Below are 12,084 nucleotides of genomic sequence, written 5' to 3'. Positions count from 1 at the left end.
GACTCATTATAATCTAGTCCACTAAGTAATTAGGTGTGAAATATCTATACAGGGTTTTTTCACGATATTCGATACGAAAGATTCTGAAAATATGCGTTTTCCATGAAAACCTAAGCAGTTAAATATAGAAAAATTGATGGTATTTGAGAAAGAATTACATTTTACATCCGTTCTTGTATTTTATTTCAGCTGAGCAAGTTATTATCGTTTAAAACTTGTTATTCTTTAGTCATAATTTTGAGACAACCTGTATACGCAATTCAATTGCGACAAAAAACTCAATCGATTACTAGACTCCAAGTTGAATTAAATTTGAAAAATATAAGCCTTGAGAATTAATACGTGAAAATTGCTGCTACATTTTCAGAAAATAAAGAATATTTCGAAAACCGTGAATTTTAAGTGAGGTAAACTTTAATGAAACTCACTTTTATTTTTATACGTTTGGTGTTTTTCGGAAATTCTGTTTATTAATTTTAAAATGCACAACCAATAAGTCTCCATCTATCTCAGAAACAAAACTTTTTAAAACCAAGCAGTTTAGCCTTTTATGTCGAATAAAATGAATAATCCTGTATATTAATCCTTATCAGACGGCTGCATTTTTACCTAAATTGCTGCTAGGTTAGAAATAAATTTGGGAATTTATTGTTTTGTCGCTTCTCACGTCGAATACGACTAATAGAGCAAAGTTGTAACGTCTTTTTTCAATTTTTGTAATCGATTTTTATTTAGTTTTTAAACTTTTGTATTATAAAATCTATATAAAAACAATTACAAAAGCCATGATAAATTAAAAAGCCACTATAAAAACTTTTATTCCGAGTACAATGGTGTTAGAAATTTTTCATCTCCAAGATTAGATTAATAAAAGTCTACTGTATGCAACAAATATAAATTTTATTCATAGCACTTGTTATTTTATGGGGCTGATATACAATTCATTTAGATAATTATGGTGCATATTATTCTTCTTTGGCCTTATTTCGTATGTAGTGTTTTGATGTTAAATGTGGTTATTACCCCTTTGGGCTCTTCCATAAATCATGTAACACTTTTTTATCATGTTTTTAATTATTCACCAGTTGTTATTTAACGTTTCGCATTAACAAACAATGAAAAAATCATTAAGTGAAAACTCACCCCCCCCCCATAACAACGTTATGTGATTTATGGACAAACCCTATTTATTAATTTAAGTTTATAATACTACCTAGTCTTTGATATATGAATAAATGTATTAAATTCAATTAATTTTAGGTATAATATTAAAGTTTTTATAAATATTGATAAATTGTAAATTTTATATTAAAAAAATAAAATTTTGTTAAAAATGTCTTCATAAATTTATTGTAGTTTTATTAAGAAATTTCCGTTTTAACCTAATCATCAAGCATTGTTTTTAGTTTTCATACGTTGAAATTCGAATCGATTCTTTAGACAAAAATATAAATAATTGACGAATGAAATTTTACTAAATAATTGATAAATGAAATTTGTATCATCTTCCTACCATTAAAAACCGAAAATTCTATTTAACGTAAGCTTACCCTCTTTTCTTTCGACCACGATATTAATTTATTTGGCTTTTCACATAATAAAGTGAGATAAATAAATTGAACTAAAAATAAAATGTTTAACAAGTGAACTTTACAAAATTAAAGAAACCCCCGATAAATGTTTCAGGTACAAATCCTAAACTCGCACTTGAAACATAGCTAAGAACACTTCCCATTAAATTACCTTTTCCTTCTAGCTTTCTCCAAATGGAATCGATTTTGAAGATCATCGTCTTTTTTAGTTTTTCGTACCCTAAACTCGCACTTAAAACATAACTAAGAATACAGAGGCCAAACTTATAACACCCCTCTTTTTGGTTCGGGGGTTAACAAAAGGAAAGCATATAGTACAGCTTATTTTTGTGGCCTTTCGTCCCGATGTCAGTGAGATAGCACTATCTATTATCAAAATTAATTTAAGAATTCAACTACGCTTTTTATGTCCAGAGATGAAAAAATTTAGAACTTTTAAAGTAAAAATCCGTTTCATGACACGCTTACAAAATCATAGAAGTAATAACATAGAACCGTAATGTGGCTATCCCAACGATTGATCGTTATAGAGAGAGAGACCTATAAAAAAGTAAACAGTTACTTACCATTTATCAATGTGTACGTTTGTTACACAACAATCAGCCTAACAGATAGTATAAAATAAAATTATATTTGATTTGAAAACTAAATAATTTAATAAAGGATCATTTTGTATAAGAAGTTATGAATTAATTTTTTAACTATTAGTAACTAAAATGTTTTGTGCCAGTAAAGAGCATGTGTATCTCTGGCTTTATAAAGAATAAATTGCTAAAATTTCGCCGGGGTTTATAAGCTATTATACGTATATAAAAAATTTAGATTAAAAATGAAGGCAAATGACTATTTTGTTAGATATTGATAGCCAATGCAATAAAATTCATGAATTCGCTTTCGAGGTCGCGATCATAGCTATTAAAAAACAACTTTTAAAATTTTCAATATTCTTAAAATTTGATAATCATAATAATTATATGATAACAAATAATTTAAAATGTTTGCCATCTTTTGTGTTTATTTAGTTTAATATTCATTCTAAAATTTATTTTAAAAACAAAATAATAATTTTAAAAAACAAATAGTAAATATGCTTTAAAATTTGAATTTCGTTCCAAATATACATGTCAACTTATTGAGGAATGACTACAAAATTTTTATACGGCTACCATCTTCATTTATAAATTGAATAGGACTTTGATGGTTTTTACCTAAATCAAGGAAATGATAAAATAGAATTATAGAATAAAAATATTGATCTGAAATTTAAAAAAATTACTTTAAAGTATTTTTTTTAAACATTACAATTCAAAATGAAATTAGGGAAATGTGAATATAACTAAGTCATAGACTAACAAATAATATTGGCAATATTGAATTTGTGATGAAAGAAATATCTAAAGAATATTTTCTGTTCAGATTGTAATCGCTTACTTTCGAACGAATTTTATGTAAATATTCCACGAACGTGTTAAATATATAATAAATGAAATAAAACATCGTAATAATCAAGTTTTATATAGTACAAACGAAAACGTGATATTCGAAATAGTGATTAAAATAGGTTTGGTAAACTTTCGAATGTGACAGCTCGTTGCATATTCAAAACGATACATACAAATTATTTTGATATCAAATGTATATTTTTTACATTTGTGTTATGATTTATAGTTGATTTTATAAATGTTATGAAAAAGGTTAGTTGATTTACAAGAAATGCGCTAACTGTTTAATGTTTTCGTGTTGTGAAAATGATGTGTTGTTTATGAGAACGTTTTAGTAGCTAAAACTTTACGGTATTCATTTCAAATATTCATTGCGTTTATAATTATGAATGTATGTTATTATTAGTGTGGTATGGCCAATCTCAATTTTACGAGAAATATTGGCAGTGCTTCATTGGGGCGATCTAGTGTTGGCTTTGGCAGCACAACGCTGTCGGGGCACGTAACTCCTGTTTTTGGCCAACGTACTGTACCTGATAGAAGAAGTGTTCCCGGTATCGGGTATGTTTTCATCAAATTTATTCATTCATCCTCAAAATACGCGCAATTATGCATTTATTGATCAAAATTCTAGTTTAATCTTGTATTATGTTGAATTTTGTCCTGTGTTTACAAAATTTTCCAAACATCCCAAGTAAAATTTAATGTACTTTCTGTTTTATCATTTAAGAACATGCCAATGCTTTTATTTTAACCGTCTCTCTCTAACTTTAATTCCAAATATTAACAAATTTTAATTTCTTAATTTATAGGTTAATAAAACGGTATTAAAATTTGTTGGGAACGCCACGAGTGCTTGAGTGTTAAGTTTTGGTAATGGATTCTGTTAGAATTTTAGATAAACAAGATAAACAAAAAATAAAGATTGTAAGCTTTTGATATTTTGATTATTTTGCAAGATATCGATTGTTATTGAAAATCAATATAAGATGAGTCCAAAACTGTGGAAATTAGAGCCGTCGTAAAGAAAATTCGATGAGAGCCAAATATAAATAAATAAAAAATTTGCAATATTTTTTTTGGGGTATTTATTGAAATATCGAAACATGGTACTTCTAAAATTAAATCAAATTTCAGTAGAACTCAAGAGTTTTATTTAAAAGCAGAGTGCAGGGCTAACCAGAGAGTTACTCCCCAATTGTTGAAGTCGATTTCAAAATGTTTAGATTCTATGTTTCTACAATTTTATTCATTATAATTTTTTAGTAAGAAAGGGAATATTTATAAAAAGCTTCAAAGTCTATGGTTGATTGAAAAGATACTTTTAAACTTTTGAAAAAAAGTTAATCTATAGAAAGGCCTCAAAATTTCTGGTTTTTTAAATTTAAAATTTAATAGCTGAAAAGTCAATATTTTTTTGTTAAAGATAAAATAAATGTATGTAACACGGTGGAATTTTTTTAAATAGAAATTTAACGACCATTTTTTTTTATAATACCATTTATGGTGATACAATTCAACACTTCCTATTTAATAATTATAACGGCAGTAGTATTGAAGATCAAACTTGTAATCATTGCTTCTATTAACCTATTTTTATTCACAAAACCATGAATTTTGAGGCTGTTTGTAAGCATAAATGAAATCACATCTAGGCCGTTCGACTGTGTTCGTCTGAAACTTACTAGAACACAGTTGCGAAGGGTGGTGAAACTCTTGACAAGACACTGTCGATTGAACGATCACCTACATAACATGGGGATCTCTAATGATCCCACTTGTACGACCTATATGGAGAATGGCGAAACCTCCATATATGTTATTTGCACCTGCAGAAATCTACAGGGAATTAGATTCAGAATGTTCGTATCCGAAACCATGGATCCATCAATCCTGGGAGAGATCCAGGCGGAGAAGCTGTGAGATTACTACGTGCCGTCTGGCCTCGACAAAATCCTTTAGCTTCATCCGATTTTAATAGCGCCTCTTACACGAATACGTCTCGTCTTCGGATGACAGGTCGTTCTCAACGAGAGCACAGAGAACTTTTGGTCTAGTGCTTTTGCTCTTTTGTTGTATTACTATTATTATTAATAAACATAAATCAAAGTTTTTAAATTTTAGTTGCGCTTTCCAGACGATTTGTAGAAAACAAAAACTGAACTATTCGAAATTAATTAAATCTTTAATCCACGGGACAGCACTCTTTTTGTTAAATGGTCAATACATAGTTTTTAGCAGTCTGCTTTTTATTTGGCGCGGTATATACAACTGAATTTTTCGAATTACAAAATTTATCACGAATTCCATGCACTCCAAACGAATTTTATGAAAATAAAACAATCTAGCATAATTCTTTCTGCATTTAATTCGAAAAATTATATAGTTCATGCCATGTTTCACGGATACAGTTTAATTTACAATAATCGATACCGTTAAAATAATAGAATTCTAAATTGCAGAGCCAGTTCAATTATCCCGTAAACTCGATTAGCAACTACCGGCCTAAGATCATGTTTCATATTTTTGTACCCTCTAACAACACTTTAAAAAAAAAAGTTGAAAAATAAATTAAGTATATTTTTTGTTTGTCTTATGAAATTATAACAGAAACTATTATCAAAAATTTGACAACTCAGAAATGAATGTATAATATTATTTGTTTAATATTTTAATTATTTATTTCAGGAGCTCTGGTCCAATGGGTAGTATGACAGCATTAGGAGGTTATAGCTCTCAAAGTACACTCAATAATCTACATTCTGTGTTCGGCACAGCTGACAATAATACACCACCATTATTGGATTTATCTGAATTTCCTTCGTTAACAAATCGAAATTCAAGTGATAGTATGCCACAACCTAGTCCTATGCCAGGTGCTAAACCATACGGTATGCATTCAATTTTATTCAATTGGTTTGTATTTAGCAAAATATTTTTTGTATCTTATTTAGAATACTTTCGAACTTTCAATTTGGCTATTTCATTTCTGTTTATGATTTAAATTGATTATAACACTATATAGTAGCGAAATTTATTTTGAAATATCCTAGAGTCCTCATTTATTATCTTTGATAATATTGACGTAGGGCGCATCTTTATCAAATCCGGAACTGTTAAGAAGTTCAGCGTACAACGAAAATTTGGCAGATTCGGTTTCTTGTATAAAATATTTTCGTACTGATCAATATCATGTCAAAATTATACAATAGATATTCCATCATACCTATTACTTTGTCAATGATATTCATAATTCATAAAACTATTTTAAAATATCCTTTTATTACTTATTCAATATTACGCAACATGTTTGTTTTTGTTACATGAACTATATTTCTTAATGATTACACAAGAGTTTCACGATATTTGTACATTAATTAAAAGCAAGTCAAAATTAATATATTAATATACATTTTAGTTTTAAAAATTAAATTTTATTCAATTATCACTAATTATAATTAGTTGTGATTTTGATGACAATGCTATTACACTAACGTTTTGTTTTATTTGTTATAATAATATTTTTATTTGTTATAATAATTGTGTTCAATTTTGTGTCGTTTGTGCAAAAATTTATAAAGAAATTAACAGAAATCCTGTTATTGTTTTCATTTGTTTTATTGTTATGATTTAAATTATTGGTAGATCACAAAATCAATATTCATAGTATAAAACAAAGTCGTATCCCGCTGTCTGTCCTATGTATGCTTAAATCTGTAAAACTATGCAACGGATTTTGATGCGGTTTTTTTATAATAGATAGTGATTCAAGAGGAAGGTTTTTATGTATAATACATGCATAATATAGTAGAGAAACACTGATAATTTTTGAGCTTAAACGAAATTGTGAACAAAAGGAGGGTAAGTGACGGTATATGAAGTGAAGTGTAGCGGATAGCTCAAAGCTAGTCATTCATAATTTATTATATCGGGGATCATATCGAGCGAGTTTACTCGCTGCTGATAAACACGCCAACGTAATCCAGGTTACTAGCTAACAAGCACAGGCCCGGATTAAGTTTACCATCCTTAAACAGTTGCGAAAATTGTCGTCCCCACTCTCCCTGCGTCAATGATTTTTATTATAAAAAAATTATATTGAGAGCACAATAAACTATCAACTTGAATAAATCCTTTGAAATTTAAATTTCCAATAATGCAGTTGATCAGCAGACAGAGATCATGGCCATAATTGTCTTAATTATTTCTTTAGATATAAATATTTGTAAACTAAAAGTGACGTGAAATTTTTCTAGAAAAGTGAAATAAAATTTGTATTATTTTTTTAGTTGGAATGGTAAAACAACCAACATCAGAGGCTAGTGAATTTACAATGTCATCGGAAGATTTTCCAGCATTACCTGGTACACATAGTCGAGAAGGAACATCACCGGGTGGAAGTATTGCTAGTGAAAAAAATATTTTATCGTCTGGTGGAGCGGGTGATATGGGTCAAGATTTAAGATCTTGTACGGCCACAGACGGAAATAATACTAAACAAGGCATTCAAATATGGCCCGATGGTAATTTATTTTTGTTTTTAAAAATAAATTTAAAATATAGGCAACACACCTCATTTATGTTAAAACAAGTTAACTTTCTTGAAAAAAAGTTTGGTGAAATACACCATTTAAAAATTGATATGTCTCGGTCAATTTTGAAGCTAGAAAGTCGAAATAAATGTGTACAATTACTTCAGATGGAATTTTTATTTGAACTTTTTTTTTATTTGATGTATAGTTTTTTTTGCAATTTCTAAAATACTGCAAACCCTCTTCAAATTTCGCATTTATTTGTTATGCACACTTCCTGAAATTGTTTGTATTGTTTTTCAACTTTATAAATATTTGTCTGAGCTGACCTCCCATGAACTATGAAATGGCGCGGAGGGTGTAAAAATTATCTTAGAACATATAATTAAATGACAAAAAAGGGGAATTTTTTCTAATTGACTTACGAACTAGATTTGTGAATGATATAAAATAAATTATCTGTTCTATGATTTTTTGTTTGTGTATACCCTCACCAACCGTCATTACAGTATCACCTATAGTTTTTTGGGAGTTGCGAATTTGATCATAAATGAAATGATTTCGATAAAAATGATTTTTCTTTACCCGCGGTCCAAAGAACGTACTTTCTGCTTCTGTTGGGAGGCAGAAAGTCCGATATTTATCCGACAACTGCGATATGAGTGTAATATACTATACTTGGCCAGATGCAAAAAATTTTATAAACAAAAAGCTGTTTTATCAGAGATGATGGTTGTAAAACCCAATAAAAATGTTAAAAATGAAACCGAAACAGATACGGAACTTTTATTTATCCGTATCCGCGGATATCCGGCACATCACTCATAGTGACATTAAAAAACAAAGAATATATTTATTATTGTTGTCAAAAAACCAAGATAATTTTTTTTTATTGAATCACATCCAAATAAGACTGAAATGTTTTAATTGTTTATTATATTTTGATATCACAATAATAACGACAAAAATAAAAACTATGATCGAAAATCCAATTTATTTAAATAAAATTGATTTTCGAACAAATAACGGCAAATACACAAGAAATGTTCAACAAAACCATGTAACATCATCACCAATTAAATATGAATTAACTACAAATAATTGTGTTATTTGTTCAGGTAAAGTCACGAATATACCAGCAAGTATGGTCAATGATCAATTCGGTATTGTTGGCTTATTAACATTTATCCGAGCGGCAGAATCCGATCCAAATTTAGTATCGTTAGCGTTGGGACAAGATTTAACGGCACTTGGTCTCAATTTAAATTCACCGGAAAATTTATATCCAACATTTGGTGGTCCATGGGCAGAACAACCTTGCAGGCCACAAGATATTGATTTTCATGTTCCACCGGAGTATATTATTAATGCTACTATTAGGTAAGTATTCTAAAAACTGTATAGGATGTTAAAAAAAAGAGTTTAAAATTTCAAATGTATTCATAATAAGATTAATAAATAAGTTACAGGATGTCTATATCAATCCTGGGTGAGATCCCGGCAGAGAAGCTGTGGATTTTCTACGTGGCGTCTGGCCTCGATAAAATCCTTCCGATATAATCCTTCAATAAAATCCTTCTTAATTAGTTTCACTGATAATTTATATAGTTTTTCACTGATATTCTCTATAAAATTTCACTAAAATACATAATAAAGCCCGAAATCAACTTACTGATTAAAGCCAAGGACTAATTCGGCGTTCACGGATACTATTTACACAGAATTTATAATTTTTAAGCCTCTTTTGGTTAATTATTGAGCTATAGTACAGATTTTATTTTATAAAATTTAATTTAATTTACATTTGAAATAGAGGACCTCAGCTCTTTGCTTCTACACACCAAATTTAATTTTTAAATCCCACACCTAATTCGTCAAGGACTGATTGATTCCTTCACAATTAACTGTCTAATAAATGAGAAAAATAAAAGGGTTTAGATGCAATTTTATATTTCATTTAAATCCATTTTTTTACTGATTTTATAATTCATTTAAATTCATGTATTATGTATGCAATAGAAAAATTGGTAATCAATTCTCGAACACTATTACATATTATTTGAGTTTTGAACTCTTTTTACACACTAAATAATTATTTGGAAATTCTTGAAAGATGTTATATTTATATTAATTTTATCTTTTATTATTGTAGAGAAAAATTAGCACCTGTGAAATTAAATCGATATAAAGATGATCTTTTATTCTTCCTGTTTTATAATAGTTGTGGAGATTTTTTACAAGTTGCGGCAGCTGCAGAATTGTAAGTTGTTTTTATTCAATCTGGAAGCGTAATATTATTGTAAATCAAAGAAAATGACCCCCCCCCCCTAAAATTTTCAGAACTGGTTTAGACTTAGTCCAACTTCATATAAAAAAAATCAAGCTTTTATTTAAAATTTTATTGGTGCTCGTACATCCTTAAAAATATTAAGAAATTTTAATAAAGTATCATTTTTTTTTATTTAGATATAACAGAGAATGGAGGTATCACATGGAAGATAAAGTTTGGATAACGCAAGTTCCTGGTATGGGAATGATAGAAAAAACAACGACATATGAACGAGGTACTTATTATTATTTTGATGCGCAAAATTGGCGAAAAGTGGCGAAAGAATTTCATCTCGAATATAGCAAGTTAGAAGGACGACCAATAATGCCGCATAATCAACTTTCAAATTGATAATTTGATTTTGGACAACAAAAAAAATACAACAAGAAATGTGATTCATAATGGCCATCATCAAACAAATACATTTGTACAGTGTTCAACCAAAAAAAACAAACATTCGCATACAACAACTGCACAATATTTCTATACAAAAAAAAAGTATATTTTAAAAACATAATTACATAAAACGAGGGCAATTCATTCGTGTATTGATGCTTCTGTTTAATGCTGTTGAATCTATTTTATTAGCTTTAAAATATATACGTATATATTTAAAAGTAACATGTAATTAATGCTGAGTTCATTCCTATTATTTTACTTTTATTCTAAATTTTGATCTCTTTTATTACTATATAGCCCAAGGAAATAAACGTTTTTCTGCTTAAAAAGTTTTTTCACCGTAGATTATCTTTATTCGGATGCAAGAAAAGACCTATGAAAAGTCCATTGCAAAATCATGTGCGAAAAAAAAAATTCAAGGTCAAAGGTCGTGAAAATAGGTTTGGTTTTAAATATCTCGTAAACTATTAAGTTTATCGCAGTTTTAGTAATTATAAAATTTATTTGTGAGTTAATTTCACATATAAAAGATTATTTATAAAATTTCCGTAGAAGCAATAGTTATCGAAATATTTTACTGAGAAAACTCAGAGTAAGTCGCATACTTTACTATACGAAAAATATCAAAATATTTTATAAATTAAAAATATTTAAAAAAAATAGAAATTAAATTATTTTCAATATTTTTTTAAATATTATTTTGATTTTTTTTTTCAGCCAAATATCTTGAGAACTATTGCTTTATGGATATTTTGTATAGAACCTTTTTTATGTAAAATTAACTCACGAACAAATTTTATAATAACTAAAACTGCGATAAACTTGAAAGGAGATATTTGAAAAAAACACCTACTTTCGGGATTTTTGAATATTTATTTTTTTGCGCACATGATTTTTACAATGAACAACTTTTCATTGTTCATTTCTTACATCCAAATAAAGATAATCCCGGTGAAAAAACTTCACTTGGATTTTTTAAGCAGATCGACTTTTTAATTGTCTTATTTTACTGGGCTATATAATCCTACTTAGGTCTTCATCTATTCATTTTCTCTTTAAGTCAAATCGATAAAATGGTTTCTGATTATTCAAAAATAATTTAAGAAATTTTTTTTAAATATCATTTTAAAAACAAATATTTTCTCTAAATTTCTTTTAAATACAGTAGATTTGCCAATGGGGGTACCGGTCCATAAAATATGTCTCGATAAGTAAAGACATTTTTAACCCACAATAAGTCACTTTAAAAAAAAAAAAAAATTACATCAGGACTTCTTGATATCCTTTTGAGAAAATGAAGTGTAATTTATATATTGAATGTGACAACACATTTGTTTCGAATTCCTTTCCCCTCTCATATTTTAATACTTCCGTCCACGCCTTGTTTCATTCGTATTTTGTGGACTGTGACCCATTTAGAATTTGTACGTGTCGAAATTTCTTTACATTTAAATTATAGATTTCCGTCTTATGAACGAGTAGGTTCCTGTAAAAGTAAACCCAGTTATGTAAAATCGCAGTAAACGAGATTAGAACTCACTGCGAAACAGGTTTCGTAAAATGATGAAAATCTCAGTTTAAAAAAACCTTTATTTTCCGATAAAATATCAACAACAGATAAAATGTTGAGCCTAAATGAACATTCAATTTTTGCCCCATTTAAAGTCTTCTTGCAAATTTTAATGGGAAACCTTGTTGTACGAGGATTCTGCGCAATTTACTTTTCGTATTAGTTTGTCCTTAATTTAGAAAAGCGTGTTCGATTATTTTTCATTTTTTAAGTAAAAATA

The 12,084-nt window shown here is 28.4% G+C and overlaps 1 protein-coding gene across 2 annotated transcripts; it reads left to right on the top strand.

Annotated features, from left to right (window-relative positions):
• The first annotated feature begins 3,020 nt into the window (after positions 1-3,020).
• LOC123297533 (regulator of gene activity) lies at positions 3,021-10,768 on the top strand. Of its 2 annotated transcripts, XM_044879233.1 has the most exons (7): positions 3,021-3,595; positions 3,847-3,858; positions 5,723-5,925; positions 7,324-7,557; positions 8,685-8,946; positions 9,719-9,826; positions 10,033-10,768. In XM_044879233.1, the coding sequence occupies exons 1-7, from the start codon at positions 3,447-3,449 to the stop codon at positions 10,244-10,246; spliced, it is 1,182 nt and encodes a 393-aa protein (XP_044735168.1). In that variant the 5' UTR covers positions 3,021-3,446; the 3' UTR covers positions 10,247-10,768. The 2 variants fall into 2 exon arrangements, with proteins under 2 accessions (XP_044735168.1, XP_044735169.1); XM_044879234.1 differs by lacking the exon at positions 3,847-3,858 and having other exon boundaries at positions 3,025-3,595; positions 10,033-10,766.
• Positions 10,769-12,084: the final 1,316 nt, after the last annotated feature.

The sequence above is a fragment of the Chrysoperla carnea genome, chromosome 4 (assembly GCF_905475395.1).
Source record: "Chrysoperla carnea chromosome 4, inChrCarn1.1, whole genome shotgun sequence".
Lineage (NCBI taxonomy): Eukaryota > Metazoa > Arthropoda > Insecta > Neuroptera > Chrysopidae > Chrysoperla > Chrysoperla carnea.
Note: the sequence above shows the minus strand (reverse complement) of the source record. Positions and strands in the feature narration are given on the sequence as shown.

What these genes read in the sequence shown, in the direction of transcription:
- LOC123297533 (XM_044879233.1), top strand. Translation starts at nt 3,447, where the DNA reads ATGGCCAATCTCAATTTTACGAGAAATATTGGCAGTGCTTCATTGGGG. An exon ending in GCCAGGTGCTAAACCATACG is followed by an intron (nt 5,926 to 7,323) that starts GTATGCATTCAA and finishes TTATTTTTTTAG; the next exon opens with TTGGAATGGTAAAACAACCA. An exon ending in ATTATTAATGCTACTATTAG is followed by an intron (nt 8,947 to 9,718) that starts GTAAGTATTCTA and finishes TTATTATTGTAG; the next exon opens with AGAAAAATTAGCACCTGTGA.